Source organism: Palaemon carinicauda, unplaced genomic scaffold (assembly GCF_036898095.1).
Source record: "Palaemon carinicauda isolate YSFRI2023 unplaced genomic scaffold, ASM3689809v2 scaffold5, whole genome shotgun sequence".
Lineage (NCBI taxonomy): Eukaryota > Metazoa > Arthropoda > Malacostraca > Decapoda > Palaemonidae > Palaemon > Palaemon carinicauda.
In genome coordinates, this window is record NW_027171761.1 from 1,055,444 (window position 1) to 1,079,293 (window position 23,850).

At 42.9% G+C, this 23,850-nt stretch overlaps 1 protein-coding gene across 1 annotated transcript in view; it reads left to right on the forward strand.

The window, feature by feature from the left end:
• The window catches only part of LOC137637028 (uncharacterized), a 190,338-nt gene extending 169,639 nt beyond the window's left edge, over positions 1–20,699 (forward strand). Inside the window, exon 12 of the mRNA XM_068369337.1 lies at positions 20,421–20,699. Coding sequence (XP_068225438.1) covers positions 20,421–20,699 — 279 coding nt within the window. The remainder of the gene's footprint in view (positions 1–20,420) is intronic.
• The last annotated feature ends 3,151 nt before the right edge of the window (positions 20,700–23,850 follow it).

Genomic DNA, 23,850 nt, shown 5'->3' on the forward strand with positions numbered 1-23,850 from the left:
ACATCAACGGCAAGGAGCTATTAGCAGTCCACTTGGCCTTGATGATATTAGAAAGCGTCTTCGAAACTAAGTGGTAGAGGTCAACTCAGACAACACCACAACTTTGGCGTACATCTCCAAGCAAGGAGGCACACACTCCTTCACGCTGCTCGAGATCGCAAGGGACCTTCTCTTATGGTCTAGAATTCGAGGCATCTCCCTGTTGACGAGATTCATCCAGGGGGACTTGAACGTCTTGGCAGACTGTCTCAGTCGGAGGGGTCAGGTGATACCCACGGAATGGACCCTCCACAAGGACGTGGGCAAGAGTCTTTGGGCTTCTTGGGGTCAACCAACCATAGACCTCTTTGCCTCCTCGTTGACCAAAAGGTTACCAATCTTTTGCTCTCCAGTCCTAGATACAGAAGCAATCTACATAGACGCGTTTCTACTGGATTGGTCTTTTATGGACTTATATGCATTCCCACCATTCAAGATAGTCAACAAGGTACTGCAGAAGTTCGCCTCTCACGGCGGGACAAGGTTGACGTTGGTTGCTACCCTCTGGCCCGCGAGAGAGTGGTTCACCGAGGTACTTCAATGGCTGGTAGACTTTCCAAGAAGTCTTCCTCTAAGGGTAGATCTGTTACGTCAGCCCCACGTAAAGAATGTCCATCAAAGCCTCCCCGCTCTTCGTCTGACTTCCTTCACACTATCGAAAGACTCAAGAGCTAGAGGTTTTTCGAAGGAGGCAGTCAGTGCGATTGCAAGAGCTAGGAGAGCTTCTACCATTAGAGTATGCCAGTCGAAGTGGGAAGTCTTTCGAGACTGGTGCAAGTCAGCATCTGTGTCCTCGTCCAGTACCTCTGTAGCCCAAATCGCAGATTTTCTTTTACATCTGAGAAAGGTTCGCTCCCTTTCAGCTCCCACGATTAAGGGCTACAGGAGCATGTTGGCTTCGGTCTTTCGACATAGAGGCTTAGATCTTTCCAACAATAAAGATCTCCAAGACTCCTTAAGTCTTTCGAGACCTCTAAGGAACGTCGTTTGGCAACTCCTGGATGGAACTTAGACGTGGTCCTAAGGTTCCTCATGTCAGACAGGTTTGAGCCATTGCATTCAGCCTCCCTGAAGGATCTCACCCTCAAGACACTTTTCCTAGTGTGCTTGGCTTCGGCTAAAAGGGTCAGTGAACTTCATGCCTTCAGTAAGAACATCGGCTTTTCTACAGAAAAGCCACTTGTTCACTTCAACTTGGTTTCCTGGCCAAAAATGAACTGCCTTCTCGTCCTTGGCCTAAATCTTTTGATATTCCTTGCTTATCAGAGATCGTAGGCAACGAACTGGAAAGAGTATTATGTCCTGTTAGAGCTCTTAAGTTCGATTTAGCTCGTACTAAGTCATTACGAGGGAAATCTGAGGCATTATGGTGCTCAGTTAAGAAACCTTCATTGCCTATGTCAAAGAATTCTTTGTCATATTTTATCAGATTTTTTTAATACGAGAAGCTCATTCTCACTTGAATGAGAAAGACCGATGTTTGCTTAAGGTTAAGACGCACGAAGTTAGAGATATAGCAACCTCCGTGGCCTTCAAGCAAAATAAATCTCTGCAAAGTATTATGGACGCGACTTTTTGGAGAAACAAGTCAGTGTTCGCGTCATTTTACTTAAAAGATGTCCAGACTCTTTACGAGGACTGCTACACACTGGGTCCATTCGTTGCAGCGAGTGCAGTAGTGGGTGAGGGTTCTACCACTACACTTCCCTAATTCCAATATCCTTTTAATCTGTCTCTTGAAATGTTTTTAATATTGTTTTATGGGTTGTTCGGAAGGCTAAGAAGCCTTTCGCATCCTGATTGATTTGGCGGGTGGTCAAAGTCATTTCTTGAGAGCGCCCAGATTAGGGGTTTGATGAGGTCCTGTTGTATGGGTTGCAGCCCTTGATACTTCAGCTCCTGGGAGTCTGTCAGCATCCTAAGAGGATCGCTGGGCTCCGTGAGGAAGACAGACTTACAAGGCAGAGTAATCGTCTAAGTCAACTTCCTTACCAGGTACCTATTTATTTTGGTTTTGTTATATTGATAACTGTCAAAATGAAAAAACTCTTAGCTTATACGCTGTAAACATAATTAACTCTGGTCTCTACCCACCTCCTTGGGTGTGAATCAGCTATTATATATTCACCGGCTAAGTTAAATATTTAAAAATATTTTAATTATAAAATAAATTTTTGAATATACTTACCCGGTGAATATATAAATTAAATGACCCTCCCTTCCTCCCCAATAGAGACACAGCGGGACGAGAAGAATTGAAGGTTTTGTTTACATACAAGAGTGGTATCTGGCCGACAGTTGGCGCTGGTGGGCACACCCGCAACCTTCATAGCGATCGCTCGCGAGTTTTTTGAGTGTGTTTTCTGTCGAGCCGCAGAGTTGCAGCTATTATATATTCACCGGGTAAGTATATTCAAAAATTTATTTTATAATTAAAATATCATTTTTCTAAGGTGATCCCATTGCCCATATTATACACTTAAATGCCTTATGGTGCTGGTTATTATTTTTATTATAATAATTTGTTCCGGAACAAATACAAACCCTCGTCCTTTACTTAGGAGATAACAGTGAAGGTGGAGAATACAGTGGTTAAAACTGTTATAACAAGGTGTAAACAGTTGGCTGCTAGTTACCTGGCCAGGAACTGGGAGAAGCCACGCCCTTCTGCTTGCTCACTAAGTAATCACTTTGATAGCAGCTATCAGTGGAGACTGACGTTTGTCCACTGGCTGTAGAGTTTGGCAGTTTTTCAAGCTTTTACTAACATTTTTATTCTCTACTCCTGGACTTTGTTCCCAGTATAATGCTATAGCATCTTGGGACGTTGCCCTTGAATTTGAAACGTGCCTAAGGATACCATGTCTCCCACAACTCAATCGGTTGGCCAAAGGTGAACTCAGGATTCTCCCCCTTGTTGCCTTTGAGTTAGACTTACCTGATGTCGAAGGTACAAGTTCCTTCCCGAAGGAATTCTGTATGCCTCTTTGGATACACGCAAGCAACAGGTCTCCTTGCCAGTGCTGTTGAATCAAAGTTATCAACTTCGCTAATCAGAAATTGATTGCATTGTTTTATTTATTGTCAGGCTTAGACTGCAATCAACTCCCTTTTTAAAGTGCTTGCCAAGTGATCAACTTTTTCTTGACCCCTGTACCTTCATCATCCATAAAAACACAGACGAGCTTCTAACCGATGCCCACATGTGCCTAATCCAGACACCAACATGAGCCTCATTCACACACGCCGCACCAACATGCGCCTCAACCATATGCGCCACACCCAGACCTGTGCACTCAAGCTGAATGAAGGACTCTCACTGGAGCATACTAGCTCTTTGGAGCATTTGCAAGATTTTTTTTCAATGCGCTGGCATGGCTAGAAGGACTAGCCTTACTAAACCTCTGGCATGTGCTCAGCTTGTTAGGTTTTAGAATAGGTGATTAACTCCATCGCAACGTTATGTGCATCACTCTCAAGCACCTCGTAAGAGAACGAGTGTGAGTTCTCTTTGACATGAGACTATCGCCTGCAAAAGCTAAACACACATACTAATGTGTGCGTTCTCCTGACCTCACATATAATTATAACTGGCAGCTCTAGCCAGTAGACCTCCCCAGTTCCAGAGGTGTGAACGTCGACATCCTGTTACAGTACTCATTGGTGATCCTCACATTTGATCCCAGTTTCCTTCACTGACAATTATTAATTGTCTCCAATACAGTTGGTGTCAACTTCACACTCCCTCTCTCGCTCTCTCTCTCTTCGGAATCAAAGGAGTTCCACCAGGAAATGTCTTCAGTCATCGTAGGAATGAACAATTTCCATCCAGATCTGAATCTATCAACACTGCGGAGAATAGGAGATTTCCAATTAATTCCTATCTCTCTCCATTGGAAGATATACACCTAGAAAAACTGGATTACTACAGGATACACTACAGTAACAAAATATAGTTAAAAACTAATACCTTAAAGTTACGCATGTACTATACCACTAATTGAAATTTGGTTACGAAAAAAGAAATTATCTAGAAGGAAAACATAAAAAAAAATAATTTAAAAGGTTGGCCCTTTGTACTGTATTAAATTTGTATTTAATACTGTTACCTAAACAGTAATAATTTGATATATGGGCGCTCCAGCATATGAGCATTCCGAGATACGAGCAAGCTGCCGAGCAAATTTTTGCATTGAGATAAGAGCACACTTACAGATGCAAACGCTAAGTGGCCAAGCACTGGGGGTTGCTCTAAGCCGCATCACTCTTTCATTTCACCTGATGATCGGCTTTAGTACACATCTCTCGTTTTATCTTTTTGTTAATTACATGATTTTAACACTACAGTATTTGTGAACATTCTTCATAATAAGTGATGGGTCCTAAGAAAGAGAGTGGGAATGTTGGCAGTGTAAAGAAAAAACGCTTGATTACAAGAGAGGTAAAATATTGAATTATTGAGAAACATGAGAGTTGGCATACCATTAGGAGTCGAGTATCTTGCTGATATGTACAATTCTCAAACAGTAAAAAAAATACAAATAAAAAAAGTAATTAGGAATAAAACGTTTTTTGGGGTCAGGCCATGTCGTCCTGATGGAAGTTCCTATAGGGTAGCTTCCTTGGGTATATTTGACTACGGTGATATTCCCAGAGAATTAACCTTAGGGTACCCAGAATTCTAACTCCTGAAGCGAATATCCCACATTAAATGAACCAAGGATATCGCGTAATATCAGAGGACGTATTCTTGACACGCCACATCGAAATCTGCACCCCGAACAGAATTAACACTTCGAAGGGGTCAAGTGGCAAGAAAACGAAAAACGAGAAAGAAAGGAGAGCCGCTAGCAAGGCACCTCTCCCATCTCGCTTCGTATGCGCGCATAGCGCCGCCGACGGCGCCATTTGTATTCCTTTTAGCGTAGCTCAACAACTCGTTGTTTTCCCTGTGTTACTCGCTTATCTTGGATTATTTTCAACCTCATGATGCTTTCTCCAACCTCTTCTGCCTCTGATAAGTTGAGTATTATCTCTTTTATGTATAAATGTAAGCTCTTGGTGATTTTAAGATATTTCGATAGCGATATTTTTGTTACAAGAGCTGTTGCCTATCGGAGGCATCCTGGACGCTGTCGCTCGCCATGCATGAGTCATTCAGTTAGCCAGAGCGACGTTCCTGGCCGTTATGCTTTAATAATTTTAGCTATTTAGCTCTACATAGGAATTCTTTATATGATGCTATAGTGGAACCTCTACATCCGAATTTTCCAACATCCGAAGTAAAATTCGAGCAAATTTTTGACTCTACACCCGAATTTTATTTCGACACACGAAGTAAGCAATTCTCATCGTACCGGTTGTATCCGAATTTTTCGACACGCGAAGTACAATTCGAACACGTTCCTACTCTACACCCGAATATTTTTTTCGACACCCAAAGTAAACAATACCCGTACGCGTAGTTGGTACTCATAGCGCCGGATGTGTTTTTTATTTCCGCCGATAGAAGGCAGCACTTTGACCTCGGAGGGACCCTCAATTAGCGTGGCTTGGGTCAGTCCTCTGTTCTCGTTGGCTTTTTGCGGTTGTGCCCTGTGCGTTCTGCTATTATTGTACTGTTTTAATCGTGATTTTTTACGTGCATCCTTTTACGGTAATTTACGTAAAGTATGGGTCCTAAAAGGCTTAGTTTTGGTAGTGGTAGTGGTGAGAAAAGGAAAAAGGAAATGCTTTCTTTAGACGTAAAGCAGGACAGTATTGAAACACATGAGCGTGGCGTCCGCGTGAGTGAACTTGCTAAACAATATGGCCGTAATATGTCGACGATCTCGACAATCCTGAAACAAAAGGAAGCTATTAAAGCAGTGAAACCTTCTAAGGGGATCACCATTATTTCAAAACGCCGTAGCCCTATCATAGAAGAGATGGAACGACTTCTGCTAATCTGGATCAAGGACAGAGAGATTGTTGGCGACACCATCACCGAAACCATCATCTGCGAGAAGGCGCACACCATCTTCACGGACTTGAAGGAGGCGAGCTTTGGGGGTGATGCTGGGGAGAGTTCAACCGAACCTTCCTCAGACGATTTCAAGGCATCTCGTGGCTGGTTTGAGAAATTTACGAAACAGTCTGGGATTCATTCAGTTGTTCGCCACGGAGAGGCTGCTAGTGCGGACACAAAGGCTGCAGCTGACTTTGTCAAGAACTTTGAAAGGATCGTGCTGGAAGAAGGCTACGTAAAGCAGCAAGTGTTTAATTGTGATGAAACCGGGCTGTTTTGTAAGAAGATGCCCAGTCGAACCTACATCACCGCCGAAGAGAAGAAATTGCCTGGGCATAAGCCAATGAAGGATCGGTTGACTCTTGTCCTATGTGCCAACGCTAGCGGGGACTTTAACCCTGGATAGGTACGCTCCTCGGACACCCCTTTAAGGGTATACTCGGACACGAACGACCCCGACGCCAAAAAAAATTCTTGAAAAATCAGTTTTTGCAGTAACCTCCTTTTTTCTTTTGCCAAAAAAAACTTCAATGAATGCTTAAAACAACTGTAAAGATAAATACTACTCATCTGCAGAAAAACTATTTATTATAAATATTTTAAAAAATTAAGTAGAAAAAAAAAAGACCTGACATAAAAATTCATAAAAAAAAAGTTTATACATATATACACAAATCCTTTTAGGAATTGATTCTTGAATGTTTAGGATACATCTTGATGTATTTTGGATGAAGTCAGACCCATGGAGGTGAAGATCTGAAATGAGAAAAAAAGAGTAACTTTTTTTGGCCAAAAAAATTTGTCCAAATTTCATGAATTTTTTTGGGTACCCAAATGAAATAGGAAGTTGCTAATTTTTTTAGGGAATAAACATATGTTATCCTAAAATAGAAATATGTAAAAAAATCTTCATTATTTTGTAAATTACATTTATATCAGGGGCCATATCTAAAGTTAATTTTTTGAGTACTTAGAAATTTCGTAAAAAAATACATATATTTAATATATAATATGATATTTATGCAGGTAAAAATATACCAAAATATCACAAATTCTATAGGGAACAAGAATATATATAGATAGGGCAGCTTACGCTTCGGATATGTCCACAAAATGGCCGCCAACCACACTGACTCAGACTCCCTAATCTGCCACTTGAAATGTAGGAAGGGTATGTCAATTTCAAGGTGTTATTTACTAATCTAATTATTATTGGATATGCATAAAAATTGTATGGTGGGTTGCTGGATAATTGTCGATTATTTTACGACTATAAAATTGAAATTCTGACCCAAAAAAAATTTTTTGAAGGGAAATAAAATCGAAAAAAAAAATGTAAAACAATATAATATTTTAGCTAAAAAAATTTGATGATATTCAATAAAAAAAAAAGTAAACAAAATTTTCCGACAAATAAACATCTAGAGGAATCATTACTCTGTGATAGTTCCTTAGTACGTAGTAATTTTGAAAGAATTGGGAAAAAACGAAAAAATGGCAATCACCGGAAAATCGAACACATACCTATATATACGCCATATCTGGCTAAAAAAAAGATAGGCATCGGTAGCCAGATCATCTAGAAACACTTTCCAACACTATAAAAATATAAGTTTTGCGACACTACTTGCCAATTCCTTACGGTAACATGACTAAGCGAAAAAATGCAAAACAAATAAAAAGGGGCACTCGCGGAAAAATGGCTAACATTCTAATATACGGCATTTCAGAAAAAGAAAATTCAGCCACGTGCTAGGCAAACCATCAAGGCACATTTTCCGACAAATAAACATCTAAATGAATCATTACTCTGTGATAGTTCCTTAGTACGTAGTAATTTTGAAAGAAATGGGAAAAAACGAAAAAATGGCAATCACAGGAAAATCGAACACAAACCTATATATACGCCATATCTGGCTAAAAAAAAAAGATAGGCATGGGTAGCCAGATCATCTAGAAACACTTTCCAACACTATAAAATTATAAGTTTTGCGACACTACTTGCCAATTCCTTACGGTAACATGACTAAGCAAAAAAATGCAAAACAAATAAAAAGAGGCACTCGTGGAGAAATGGCCATTCTAATATACGGCATTTCAGAAAAAAAAAATTTCAGCCACGTGCTAGGCAAACCATCAAGGCACATTTTCCGACAAATAAACATATAAATGAATCATTACTCTGTGATAGTTCCTTAGTACGTAGTAATTTTGAAAGAAATGGGAAAAAACGAAAAAATGGCAATCACAGGAAAATCGAACACATACTTATATATACGCCATATCTGGCTAAAAAAAAAATAGGCATGGGTAGCCAGATCATCTAGAAACACTTTCCAACACTATAAAAATATAAGTTTTGCGACACTACTTGCCAATTCCTTACGGTAACATGACTAAGCAAAAAAATGCAAAACAAATAAAAAGGGCCACTCGCGGAAAAACGCCCAACATTCTAATATACGGCATCTCAGATAAAAAAAAAAGACATGCACGTGTTAGCCCAACCATCAAGGCACACTTTCTAACACATAAACATGAAAAAAAAAATCAATAATATACGGCAATTCCTTACTACGTAGTAAATTTTTACAAATATTGAAAAAAAACAGAAATTGGCAACCGCAGTTAAATACCCAATATACCAATAACTACGTCGTATCTGACAAAAACAAAATCACGCATGGGTAGCCAGATCATCTAGACACACTTTCCAACACTAAAAAAGCAAAAGTTTTACGACACTATTTCGCAATATCTTACGGAAAAATGACTTGGCAAAAAAATGAAAAAAAATGAAAAAGGGGTACTCGCGGTAAAATGCCCGACATTCTAATATACGGCATCTCAGATAAAAAAAAAGACATGCACGTGTTAGCCCAACCATCAAGGCACACTTTCTAACACATAAACATGAAAAAAAAATGAATAATATACGGCAATTCCTTACTACGTAGTAATTTTTACAAATTGAAAAAAAACAGAAATTGGTAACCGCAGTTAAATACCCAATATACCAATAACTACGTCGTATCTGACAAAAACAAAGTCATGCATGGGTAGCCAGATCATCTAGACACTTTCCAACACTAAACAAGCAAAAGTTTTACGACACTATTTGGCAATATCTTACGGAAAAATGACTTGGCAAAAAAATGAAAAAAAATGAAAAAGGGGCACTCGCGGTAAAATGGTCCTCGTGGTAATGAACGACATTTTAACTTAAAAAAAAAATCATGCACATGGTAGCCAAACAAGCCACCAAGACTTTCCACAACTGATAACCTATACAAGTTGCACCATTCTACGACAATTTCATAATACGTAATAACTTTGATAATTATGCAAATTACCTTAGAAGGGTAAACTCGGTCGCGCTCGACCCCAACGCGTCTCAGAAATCGGGGAAGGAGTACAGCTACAGCAATGCACATCTGGACACTACTAGAGCGTGTAGGGGAGACACCTCCTGCAGGTCGATCACCCACAAATTCAGTCACAGGGGTGAGTCACGTGAGAAAAACCTGTTTTTTTTTGACGCTCGGGGTCGCGAACGACCCATCGTACCTATCCAGGGTTAAAGTCAAGCCCTTACCGGTTTACCATTCTGAGAACCCTAGGGCCTTTAAAGCACACAACGTGGATAAGGACCAGCTTCATGTTTTCTGGCGATCCTACTCGAAGGCCTGGGTCACTAGGCAGTTCTTTGTGCAATGGGTTAACCAAGTTTTCGGCCCTTCTGTGTAGAAGTATCTTCATGAACAGAAATTGCCTTTAAAGTGCCTGCTATGCCTTGACAATGCACCCGCTCAACCCCCCGGACTTGAAGATGATATCTTCGATGAATTTAAGTTCATAAAGGTGCTGTATCTTCCACCGAATACCACCTCTATCCTCCAGCCCATGGACCAGCAAGTCATCTCGAATTTCAAGACGCTCTACACCAAGCACCTATTCAAGCAGTGCTTTAATGTCACGCAAAGCACAAACTTAACTTTGCGTGAATTTTGGAAAAGCCACTACAACGTCGTGCACTGCTTGAAGATCATAGATCATGCTTGGGTGGGATTAACTCGACGGACCCTCAATTCTGCCTGGAAGAAGCTGTGGCCTATTGCAGTTTCTCCCCGAGATTTCGAAGGTTTTGACCCCGAACCTGATCCCGTGGTGGGTGCAGCGGAAGACGTAGAGGAAATCGTCTCCCTTAGCAAGTCCATGGGTCTGGAGGTCGACGCAGATGACATTACGGAACTCGTCGCCGAACATCACGACAAACTTACCACAGAGGAGCTCAAGGAACTCCATTCTATGTCTGAGCACATGAGTGATGACGAGGAAGGGATCGAGGAGGTAGAACATGTGTTAGGTTCTGTGTAAATAAAAGAGGTGTTAGGAAAATATCAAGACGTGGTCGACTTCATCGATAAATACCACCCAAAAAAATTGCAGGTTTGTCGTGTAGTTGCGCAGTTCGATGATGTTTGCCTAACTCACTTTCGAAACATTCTGAAAACCTGTACCAAGCAACTATCTATCGATAGTTTCTCTAAAAAAACTACGAAGCGAACTCGTGATGAAGAGGATGGAAGTGGTTCAAAGAAAACGGCAAAGAGTGAAGCGAAAGAAATTCAATCAATTTTAAGTGGAGAGAGTGAAAGTGATTAAAATTAATCATCAAAAAGAAAAAAAGAAAATGTAAAAAAAAATATAAAATACAAAAATAAAAAAAATAAATAAGCCAAGTTATGTTAAAGTTCACTTAGTGTAAGTTAGAATAAGTTACGGTAGTGTACGTTTATCGTAGTTAACCTCTCTATCTCCTCGCCGCCCGTCCGTCTCCTCTCTGCGTAGCAAGACCAACAACACCTGCGCTGGAGTTTCTAAGGTAAAGTGACGCTAAAAACTCGTTTCTTATTCATCATTTTTTGATAATTCTTCTTTTTTACATGTCTATTATCTAATTTAGTGTGCATTATTCTCATGGGAAATTTTGTGTAGTACTGTAATTTATTAAGGAGTTATCATAGGTTTTTGGGCTCAGCCACGGATTAATCCTATTTCAATGTATTCTTATGGGAAAATTCGTTTCGACATCCGAACATTTTCTACATCCGAAGTCGGTTGTGGAACGGATTAAATTCGTATGTAGAGGTACCACTGTATTAGTATTTCCGTTTCGGCGAATGATTTACCGATCCTGGCCTACGCTAGGCTTTGTAGCCTAGACGTTTGGCCCTAGTACTTTCATGCATGATATTCAGATTTCCGAGTGTTTTAAAATTTTATTGAAGCTTTAGGCAGTTTTATACATTTAAGATATTGTTGATATTTCTTCTAAGATAGTATATGAGTGAGTTTCGGTGATTTAGGTAATCGATTCTCTTCGCGCCTAGGCTAGTTGCCTATGGGGCCCTAGTATACTTTCTCTCATTCCCCGGTTGCTCTCTTCTCCTCAGAGAATATGTGCAATCCCTTTTCCCTCTGTTTAAGCCTTGGGCTTAACCCTAATGGTTTATCTGAATTAACATTAGATATAACTATATTAGGGTGTTTCTGTTCTTTCCTGTTTCCAGTAAGTCTGGCTTCAGGAGGGGGCAGGACATCAGAGTTCTTAGTCTGGGTCTGTTTCTTTCTAGCATAGAGATTGAGATTCCTTTGCTAGGTCTAGAGCAGACACAGGAGGCTTTGCCTCCTTAGACCACTTTTGAAGGTTTCTGTACGAGATGATTCCTTCTTTTTGTGATCTAGCAGACTAGTCCAGTGTGGTTGTTCTTGGTGTGAAGGATGAGATCCTTCTTTCCTGTGAATAACAACACCAACCATGCTTTAGTTCCGAGGGAGATTCCCCCTGAGCTAAGATGAGCTTTCTTGGCTGCGGAGTGATCCTTTCTAAAGCAAAGTTTGCAGGACCCTCTTTCCCCCTTCCCCCTCTTTCCTTAGCTAGGCCATTACATCTCTGTCCGTCATTCTACATCTGTACCTAGCATAGGTTAGGATGCGTACTTGACTCAGTCCCTTGCCGGCCGACAAAGGCCTTCTTCTTTAGAGTGTTCCCCAGACCTCCCTTGGTCTCTCATCCATGTATGTCTGTAGAGCCAGACGGCATTGGACAAACGGAAGTCTGAATTTACATTCTCCTCTTCCTTTCTGGTTGCCGGGCTATGAGGCAGTGCCGTCTCTTATCCCGGCATCCATACTGTTTCTCTTCTAGTGTTTGTACCCTAGCCCGGCTGCTGGCCTGAGTGGCCGGCAGCCGGGCAGTTGGAAGTTCTCTGGTTCTTTTGTTGCCGGCCGGCATTGATAGTATACCCTTGCCTGCCGGCATTAGAAGAACACCATAGATCTGCCGGCCGGCAGCCGGGTGCTATCATTTTAGTTGCCGGCCGGCACACATATTTGAACCAGCGCTCTTCCACCCAATAGTCTAAAAGTAGTATACTTTGGAACTAATTTAAGGTACGTGCCGGCCGGCACATTATTTTATATACTGTAGCCAGTATTTTTCTGTATAGGATATACTGCATGGAGAGAACTATGGTATAGAATATGTTACAACACTAAGTTTTTCTAACACTCTTGTGTTGTCTTGTACAGCCTTTTGGTGAAACCATACAGATAAAGAAAGTGAGTTCTTTCTTTTCTAACTATTCAGTATTTTAAAATTACTTATTTTGGTGTGAGCTACACCTATTTTCCTCTGGAAATACCTTATTGGTTACTCTAGTATAGAATAACCATGAAATTTTATTATCTGGAAGGTTACAGTAATTGACTGGGCAGGAAATACAAGTGTGTGTCTTCCCTTCTTTCCTTTCTATCCTTTCTAGCTTAATTACTTTAAGCTATGTATACTTAACATTAGTTATCGAGTGATATGTTGTTCACTTGACACTCATGGAATTTTCTTCTCTTTACAGGAGGACCATCCGAAGTGTGGAAGTTTATTCTACAACGTCCGCAGCAAGAACTTCTGCGGACATGACTTGTGTAGGAGGCACGCAGCATGCGCAGTCTCCAAAGGTGATCTCTGGTATTGGGACCCGCAGGTATGTACTATTTGCACAAACCTGATTACCGAGGCGTTTGACACCCCTAAGACGACAGAGTCAAGGGACGCAGCAAGGGAGAAGCTTCGAACCTGGGTAAGGGGCTTCCAGAAGAACACTTCTGGCCCCTATCTTCCAAGTGAGAAGATGAGGGCTTATCTTTTCCCCAAAGCATCAGCAGATGCAGTGATTCCCCAGCCTCAAGTGGAGATGCCGTTGGTTCAGATCCTGGTGGATGCTGAAGTCGCGGACGCCCTGCAAGACATCCAGCTGGACGATAGGATGTCGGAGGTGTCCGAGTACACTGAAAAAGACCTTCTGGCAGAAGACCAGGAAGAGGAGCTGACCCAGGCTCCAGACAATGAAGAGGAGGAATTCGACGAGGAGTCGGCTACCCCGGTTCAGGCCCCTGAACCTGTTCCCTCAACATCGTCCGCTCTCCCAGAGGATCTGGGAAAGACCCTTTCTTCCATCGTTGGGATGATCCAACAGATGCAGAAGGAAAATAATGAGAAGGCAGCTGCAATGAAGTTGGAGATGCGAAGATTTGCAGCATCACGTGGGCCCCAGAAGAAGCTCAATGTGAAGGACCTTCCCTTATGCCCGGATGCCAACTCTTGGAGGTATGCCGAGCACATGCCTATGACAACGGGAAAGATCGTCATCTTGGAGAGATTGGGCTCAGTCCCCCTCGAGGAGGTGGAATTCTGGCCCAGCAAGGAGTCGTATCCGGACTGCTATGTCCGCCTAAGGAAGGAACCAGCCTCAAAGGAAGAGACGGAGCCGAAGGAGGTCATAGTTTTTGACCATGTTAAAGCTCAAGCCTTGCTGTCAAGCACGATGAAAGAGAGGGGCTTCACAAACTCAAAGGTACCCGCTTTGAGTAAGAAGCACCCTTCCTTTGTGGCCTCTCCTTCTAGAGCCTTTCCCTTCATGCAAAAAGGGTTTAAGGCTGTCTTGAAAGCGGTTGAGGCAGTTAAACCATGCCCCTCCCTTGAGGAGTGTAAACCCCTATCCTTGACCTTACCCATGGACCAGAAAGACTGGAAGGACGTCCATCTTACCTTCTCAGTCGGGAAGTTGGAGGCCGATATTGCCGGACGTCAGTTCGGTGAAGACCTCCCGAAGCTGTCTGACTTTCTTTTGCGTAGGGAGCTAGAGACTTGCCGCCTCAATGTCTCTGCAAACGACTCTGGAGATGATGGCAAATGACCCCAAGGCTCAAGAAATGTTTATGGTAGTTGCCAAGACACATCTAGCCACAGTGACGAAGGACCTTTACAGCTTCGTCAAAGCTAGGAGGACTTGTAGGGAGTTCGTGTTCGCCTCGGCTACGGTGGGACACGAGCCAAGGAAACTAATCTCCTCCTGCATTTGGGACAAAGACCTCTTCCCTAGTGAAGCGGTCAAGGAGGTAGTGGATAAGGCCGCCACGGAGAATAGAAACCTTCTCCAGAAGTGGGGCCTATCTCTCAAGAGAAAGTCTTCCCCGGATGAGGGTCCCCAACCAAAGAGGAAGACTAAGAAGCCTAGGCTACCCTCTCGGCCAGCCAAGCCATTCAGACAGCAGCAGCAACAACTCCCTTTGACCACAGTGCCCCAGATGGTGGCACAAACCCTGGCCACGTACCAGTGGGTACCCCAAGCCGTGACTACACAGTCTCCGGCATTTAACCCAGCATTCGAAGGGCAGTCTACTACCTTTCGAGCAAGAGCTAGAGGATCAGCCAGAGGTTCGTCTAGACGCCCCTCAAGGGGAAGGGGATTTAGGGGAGGTCGCGGTCAAGGAGGCAAGGCCTCAGGTCAACAGCAACCAAAATGAAATGCTATCGGTAGGAGGGAGACTCCATCTTTTTCGGGATCGTTGGACCTTCGATCCCTGGGCCCACAGCCTACTCAAGAATGGACTGGGTTGGAGCTGGCACAGCACTCCACCTCCGTGCCCACGATTCTTCCAACACTCCACTCCCGTTCTGGAAGAGTACATTCGAGAACTCTTGGAGAAAAGAGTTATCCGAAGGGTAAAGTCCATCAAATTCCAAGGGAGGCTGTTTTGTGTTCCCAAGAAGGACTCAGAAAAACTCAGAGTCACTCTGGACTTGTCGCCACTCAACAAGTTCATAGTGAACAGCAAGTTCAAGATGCTAACACTGCGACACATAAGGACCTTACTGCCCAAGCGGGCATTTACCGTCTCCATAGACTTGTCAGATGCCTATTGGCACATTCCAATCTGTCGTCGACTCTCCCCTACCTAGGATTCAAGCTACATCGAAGACTCTACGCCTTCAGAGCCATGCCATTCGGGCTAAACATAGCCCCAAGGATCTTCACGAAGCTTGCGAGCGCAGCTCTCAAACAATTACGCCTAAAAGGAATCCAAGTATTTGCTTACCTGGATGACTGGCTGGTGTGGGCAGCATCCAAGACAGAGTGTTTGCAAGCTTCCTTACAGGTGATCCAGTTCCTAGAACATCTAGGCTTCAAGATCAACAGAAAAAAGTCTCGGCTTTCTCCATCTCAAAAGTTCCAGTGGCTGGGAATCCACTGGGACCTAGTGTCACACCAACTCTCCATCCCCGCGAAGAAGAGGAAGGAAATAGCAGGTTCTGTCAAGAGACTTCTGGATTCCGAAAGAATATCAAGACGCGAACAGGAGAGAGTGCTGGGTTCTCTCCAGTTTGCCTCAGTAACAGACCCAGTGCTAAGAGCACAGCTAAAGGATGCAACCAGAGTTTGGAGGAATTATGCATCAAACGCACGAAGAGATCTGATAAGGCCAGTACCGCCTCGTCTACGTACGCTTCTCAGGCCATGGTCCCACGTCAAACAACTGAAGAAGTCGGTGCTTCTCCAGCCACCTTCCCCCTCTATGACTATTCATACAGATGCCTCGAAGGAGGGATGGGGAGGTCATTCTCACCGGAAGAAGGCCCAAGGAACCTGGTCAAATCTATTCAAGAAATTTCACATAAACTTTCTGGAAGCCATGGCAGTACTCCTTACCTTGAAGAAAGTCTCCCCTCGCCGCTCGATCCACATAAGGTTGGTACTAGACAGCGAGGTGATAGTGAGATGCCTGAATCGACAAGGATCGAGGTCTCCTTCACTCAACCAAGTGATGTTGGCCATCATCCGGCTAGCGGAAAAGAAGAAATGGTACTTGTCAGCAGTTCACCTTCAAGGAGTTCGCAACGTGACGGCGGACGCTCTATCCAGGTTCACACCGATAGAGTCAGAATGGTCCCTAGACGCAGGATCGTTCTCCTTCATCTTGAGTCAAGTCCCGGAACTGCAGATAGACCTCTTTGCGACGAAAGACAACAAGAAGTTACCTCTCTACGTGTCCCCGTACGACGATCCCCTAGCGGAAGCAGTGGACGCGATGTCCCTCGACTGGAACAGATGGTCCAGGATTTACCTGTTCCCTCCTCACAACCTTCTATTGAGGGTCCTCGACAAACTGAGATCTTTCAAGGGAGTAGCGGCAATAGTGGCTCACAAGTGGCCGAACAGCGTATGGTTCCCTCTGGCATTAGAACTACGGCTGAAGTGTCTACCGCTACCAGATCCAGTTTTGACCCAGCGAGTTCAGAAGTCGACTGTCTGCGCTTCATCACTGAAAACCCGAAACCTGCAGCTCATGATTTTCTCTCCCTGGCGGTGAGAAAGCGTTTCGTGATCTCAAAAGACAGTATAGACTTTTTAGAGGAATATAAGTGCAAATCCACCAGAAGACAATATGAGTCATCATGGAGGAAGTGGGTGTCCTTTGTCAAGGCGAAGAAACCACAAAAGATCTCGACGGACTTCTGCTTATCATTCTTCATCCACCTCCATGGTCAAGGCTTAGCTGCCAACACAATATCAACGTGTAAATCCGCCTTGACAAGACCCATTTTATATGACTTCCAGGTCGACCTCTCTAACGACATTTTTAACAAAATTCCGAAGGCCTGTGCTAGGCTCAGACCATCAGCACCTCCAAAGCTCATTTCATGGTCTCTGGATAAAGTTCTTCATTTCGCTTCGCTGTTGAACAATGAGGAGTGTGCTTTAAAGGATTTGACCCAAAAAGTTATTTTTCTGTTTGCACTCGCTTCGGGGGCTAGGGTTAGTGAAATAGTAGCCCTCTCCCGAGAGGAAGGTCGTGTTCAGTTCTTTGATGGGGGAGAACTGAACCTTTTTCCAGACCCAACGTTTCTCGCCAAGAACGAGCTACCCACCAACAGGTGGGTCCCTGGAGAATCTGCCCTCTGAAAGAAGATGCATCTCTATGTCCAGTGGAATGCCTAAAGGTCTATCTTCGTAGAACTTCAGACTTTAGGGGAGGTCAACTGTTCAGGGGAGAAACATCAGGCTCAAATTTATCTCTGAAACAACTAAGGGTGAAAATCACCTATTTTATTCGTAGAGTGGATCCAGATAGTACACCCGCAGGTCACGATCCGAGGAAAGTTGCCTCATCCTTAAATTCCTTTAATAACATGGATTTCGAACATCTTCGCTCATTCACTGGCTGGAAGTCTTCCAGAGTTTTCTTTCGGCACTATGCGAAGCAAGTGGAGCAACTAAAGAGGTCTGTGGTAGCAGTGGGTAGTGTCGTCAAACCTGCTGTTTAACTCTGCGAGGAACAGTGAAATTAATTGGGACGATTAATTCTAGGGTGGGTGTATAGTCACGGATTGTTCTACAGACTAAGTGTTAGGGCTCTAGGGTGCCCACATTGACTGTTCAATAATCAAAGGTGAACCTAGCATAAGTGCAGACACGTGTGCCAAGCGTTTCCAACGCCAGTGTGATTGCATAGTAAGACAGACTTTTATGATTTTAATACCTCGTTATTTAAAAAAGTGGCGCTAATGTTTTTTCTTTCAGATAAACAATTTTCTGTTTACTATGATCCTTATGCTTATTTGTTGGTTATCCTCCTCTTATATATGTATAATTGTTGATTAACCTGTTTTTAGTTTTATTGATTGTCAATAAACTAGTTCTTGTGAACCTTGCGTCTCATTCGCCCGTGTCATTTTACTAGAAAATGGTTTAGCATTACGTAAACTATGTATAACTAACATGAATAATTCTAATAATTTCATTGGTTTATGCTCTCCCCTAGTGGGAGGACTTCATGCCCTAAAGGGATGGTGGCGGATGTACAAGTTTTCCTCCTACCCGGGTATAAACCTTTGTCCAATCCAGTAATCGAACGGGGAGCTTGTCGGTATTTCATATCGACACAGCGGTTCTTTTACAAACTTTGCTTTACATAATATAGAGTGACACCACTATATTGGCTTGTCTGTTATTCATACATAGGTATATGTACTCTTTGAGACTTTTCCAGAGTCTAGTATGACTTCCCTGTAGGAGGCAGGAAGCACTAACATAGTCTATGTTTAGATGAAAAGATGTATGACGGTAACATCTTAGGTCTCTAGGTCTAGCCTGACCGGGAAATACCTTCTTGAGAGTACGGCACGTTTTGAGAATCCACAGATACAGTAGTGCTCTGGTATACTTCCATCAGGACGACATGGCCTGAGCCCAAAAAACGGATTTTGAGCGAAGCGAAAAATGTATTTTTGGGTGAGATAGCCATGTCGTCCTGATGGACCCGCCCTTCCTTTTCTCTAAAAAGGGCTATAGGACCCCTCCCTATATTCAGTATCTGTAGCACCTCTTGTATCGGTACAAGGAATACAGATGGCGCCATCGGCGGCGCTATGCACGCATACAAAGCGCGATGGGAGAGGTGCCTTGCTAGCGGCTCTCCTTTCTTTCTTGTTTTTCGTTTTCTTGCCACTTGACCCCTTCGAAGTGTTAATTCTCTTCGGGGTGCAGATTGCTATGTGGCGTGTCAAGAATACGTCCTCTGATATTACGCGATATCCCTGGTTCATTTAATGTGGGATATTCGCTCCAGGAGTTAGAATTCTGGGTACCTTAAGGTAAATTCTCTGGGAATATCACCATAGTCAAATATACCCAAGGAAGCTACCCTATAGGAACTTCCATCAGGACGACATGGCTATCTCACCCAAAAATAGATTTTTCGCTTCGCTCAAAATCCGTTTTAAGAATTTAAGCCAAGTTCAATTAAGGTAATTTCAAGTTTGAGGGATCGTTCGCTGTTAAAGCCTAAATCGTTAAATGTCATTTAAATATCATTGGATTTCCATGATTTTAACATATGTTGTGTATTATTACTCTAGTGATTGTATGTGAATTTTATTGGAATTAGTCAGAACTAATTCTTTTATAAATAAAAATAATTTTTTTTCTTTTCCTAAAAAATACTGAATTGAATTATGTTAATTGCCATGAATAATGCTAAATGGAGTGTGCATATAATACTGGAAGGAATTTTATTTATTTTTTCATTTGATATTTATATTTTTTCTTTTTCTTCAACTGAAAATTAAACAATTTCAAATAATCTTAAAAATTGAATTCCTCCGAACAAATTAATGTATTTCTATTTTTATTTCCAATAATATCTTTGGATGTGAAATATCTTTGTAAATTATGGAGAAAATTGTTGAGAATGTCAATAACTATAAAGCCGAGATAGCGTCCTCAAAGTTTTGCTACAAGAATATGAAGAAAAATATCACTAATAAATACTATTTCCGTCGTCAATGATAACTAGAAACTACTCTCACGGACTTTAGAAATAGATAAACTTACTATATAGCATTTTCTGCAAATATAAAACAGAATTAATTTCCCATTATTTTTCACTAAAGATTGGAAGTTCTTAGAAAGGCTAATATTTACAAGGATGAGGCAGTTCATGTATGGCATTTGTATGGAAAAATAGCATAAACAATGAAATAAGGAAGAGTTACTTGAACTACTTTTAGTGAAACTTTAACATTGGCACATAGGCCTACCAGTTGTGTAGATAAACTGAACTTGGTGTATGATCATAGTGTATTTTTTAAAGATACTGTTCCAGAAGAATAAAAGATATATTTATTTTATAGAATTTATTCTACAGTATTAATGAACAAGATTTTATATTACATCACTTCATTTTGACTAGGAATTATATATTATGAATGCTTACAGATTTTCATGATGAACAAGAATTTTTTTTGGTTTTGCAATGAGTATTGAATTTGTACTATTAACCCTTCCATACCATAAGATTTACTATTACAGTACTACTATTTTCAAAGTATGTATCACAATGAATACTATGTGAGCATTGAAATGAAACTTTTTTTTTTTTTAGAAATTCAGTTATTTCTTCAAAATATAATTCATTGTAGTGTGTGGCTACAGTGAAGTACTTATGTTCATTGCATTTCTCAAATTTTCAGATTTTCAAAGTTTTGGTTGGTATAGTTATGTCTATTGCAAAGAGCAATACAGACTTTGCTAAGGAATGTATACCATCTATCCTAGTAGCTGTTGGACAGTTTTCTGAAGCTCTAATTTCTCATGCTAACCAGAATAACAATCTTCCTGAACAAGAAATTAAGGTGAGTGGGATTCTATTTCCGGATGCTGTAAACTTTGGGCCTATAGTGTTAGCTGTCCTTCAAAGAAAAAATGTTTGTCATAAGAATATTAGTAATCTCTACATAATTGAACTGTAGATTTAATAAAATTGTTTATTTTAAACATAAAACTTACCCACTGGTTATATAAGAATGGCTAAAGTCCCTGGACGCCCGGTAGAAATTCAAAACTCGCGGCAATCGCAGATATGCCAGGTGTATACTAGTGCCCTCGCAGTAGACAGGCCAAACTATTCCAACCAATTCAGACCTTCTCTGCCGCCATTGCTGGCTGGAACAATTGGAATTCACTCGTAACTTACTTTGATTTGGACGGTTTATTTGGTGATGTACACTGTCTTTTGGTTTTGGGCTTTCACTTTATTGATTTCTCTTTCATATTATCTTGAAATCTTTGTTGTTGTGGGTTTATTTAGATAGCTTTGACCCTTGTTTTTGTTTTGATCTCTCGTAACTCTTCAATATGGCCGACCCCTCCCCTGTATATAGGAAGTGTATTAAAGGATGTCATACTCGTCTTCCTAAAGCTTCTATTGATCCTCATACGATTTGTGTAATATGTAGGGGTAAAACTTGTACTTTTGGGGATTTGTGCAAAGAATGTTTTTCTTTGACTGAAAGTGAGTGGTTAGCTTATGAGCGCTATACTCAGAGACTAGAGAGAGACAGAATTAGACGCAGTTCTTCTCGTTCTGTAGATTTTCCTGTATCTAATGTCATTGATCCTAATCCTTCCCCCGTAGTGGTAGATCAGGAACCGAAGGAACCTACGTTAAAGGATATGGTGTCCGCAATTCAAGCTCTCGGCGTAAGAGTTGAATCGTTAGCGGCGGACAAGAACCAAATTATGTCCGAAATTAATTTGCTTAAAAGTTGTCGCACAAGCGACCTATCAAGTGCTAAAAGTTCGGCTAATGTGTTCAGTGTTGTGGAGGGTGGGTCTGCGCGATCCTGTCATTCGCCTAGCCTAAGACCTCTTTCAAGCTCCTGAACCCATGGGAGAAGTAACGGCGAAAGGGAATGAGAGGCGTCATCAATCGCGTAGACGTCCCCTCGAGCGTTCCTGCTGTCCTATCACAGGTCGTTCACCCTCACCATAGGAAAGGTGAGGTTAGTGCATCATCGCCATCTTCGGATGAAGTCTCGTGTGACGAGGTCTGGCGTCAAGCCTCTAGACCTCTTAGTGGTACAGCGGCACGATTCTCCTCTGCAACAACCAGGCTGTAGCCATTGGGATACACCTGAGCGTTTTCAGTCCGTTGGCGAGTGTTCACCTGTGAAACGCTTTGACGTGGGTTCTGAAATAGATAAAGGTTTGGTGCAGTCAGATTCGGAGCTGATCCCTGGTTCTGGTGTTACGGTTCATGCACCGCCGCTTCCATCAGACTGGTGTTCGTATCCCGAAAGTGGGGAGCGATGAGGAAGGCGAATTCACATTGGAAGAGGCTGCACGCGTGTCACCTAGGGGTGATCCCAAATGGTCTGTGCTGTTGGGCATGAAGCAGCAACTCTCGTCGCTTTTGCAATCTTATCGGCCTGCTGTTGGCAGTGCGGTTGGGCGTCAGTCTTCCGTTTTAGACCTCTTGTCCCACAGGCGGCCTGTTATCTCCGGTACTGACGCGTTGTCGCACAGGCGATCTCCCAGCCGCAGTGTTCAACGGCAGGTTGAGGTGGATGCGTCTCGTTAAGGATCTGCTTCTCAACATCAATCGACCGCTCATACCGCCGAACGTCAGTCTGCTAAACGCGACGACGTTCGCCAAACAACAGAACGGGCCGCTAAGCGGCAGGACGGAAGCGGACGCGATACGGAGCGTCAGCTTCAGCGGCAGACAGACGTTACGCGTCAGTCAACCTATGACACCGCGGAGCGTCAGCGTCAGGCAACCCATGACACCGCACGTCAGTCTACTCATGATAGCACACGTCAGTCAACCCATGACACTGCGGAGCGTCAGCGTTAGTCAGACGCCGCGCGTCAGTCTGCCCATGACGGCACACGTCAGTCAACCCATGACTCCACGCGTCGGCCAATCCATGACACCACACGTCAGTCGACCCTTGTCGCCTCGAGTCGCCTCGCGTAAGTTGGATACTATTCCACAAACCGAACGTGACAGCAAACGCAAGGCTAGTGAACGTCATAAAGATGGGAATATTGAACAGCGCAAACGTGCCCATCTCAGCGCTGATGCGCCGGCACAGGAACGTCGCCTCTCTGAACAAGGCAATGCTGCTACGGCTGAATTTTCAGAAGAGGAGCCGGATGAGGTTTTCTCCCCGGATGAAACGCTGGATGATATCTCGGAGGGAGTAGAGGATAAACCGCCTCAACATTCGATGGATCTCAAGAAGTTAATGCTGGTCTTTATGGAGTTATTCCCAGACCATTTTACTCCTGTAGCTCCGCGTTCTCTGCCTTCGGAATTTACCCTTGGTAAACCAGCAAGAGCGTCTATGTTCACGAAGATGGTACTCTCTCGCTCCTCTAAGAGGGCGTTAAAGTTAATGGGAGTATGGATGGATTCGAAGAAAGCCCTTGGCAACACATGTTTTGCTTTTCCTCCTGCCAGACTAGCCTCCAAGTCTAGTGTTTGGTATGAGACAGGAGAAGTCTTAGGCTTGGGAGTTCCTGCCTCTGCCCAGGGAGATTTCTCGAGCCTAGTAGACTCTTCTCATCGGCTAGCTATGAGGAAGACTAAAGTGTGATGCTCTATGTCTGAGTTCGACCATCTCTTGAAAGGCATGTTCAGGGCTTTCGAAGTGTTTAACTTTCTGGACTGGTCTCTGGGAGCCTTGGGGAGGAAAGTGTCGGAATTGAAAGGCACTGACACTAGTAACCTCATTCAACTAATGTCCTGCATGGACAAGGCAGTTAGGGACTGTTCAAACGAATTGGCTGCCCTATTCACAGCCGGAGTCGTGAAGAAGAGGGCAACTATGTGTTCTTTCCTCTCCGTGGGGGTCACTCCTTTTCAGAGATCGAAGTTAATCTTTGGGGTACTGTCTTCTGCACTATTCCCGCAAGAATTGGTAAGGGAAGTTGCCGCTGCGCTGACTCAGAAGGCTACCCATGATCTGGTTGCCAAGACAGCTAGAAAGGTGCTGCCTACTTCTTTCCCTTCCTGTAGAGCAAAGGAAGTTGCTTCATTTTCACAGTCCACTCAGCCCTTTTGTGGTAAACTTGCCGGAAGGGGTAACTTCAGGCCTGACAGGAAGAAGTCCAAGA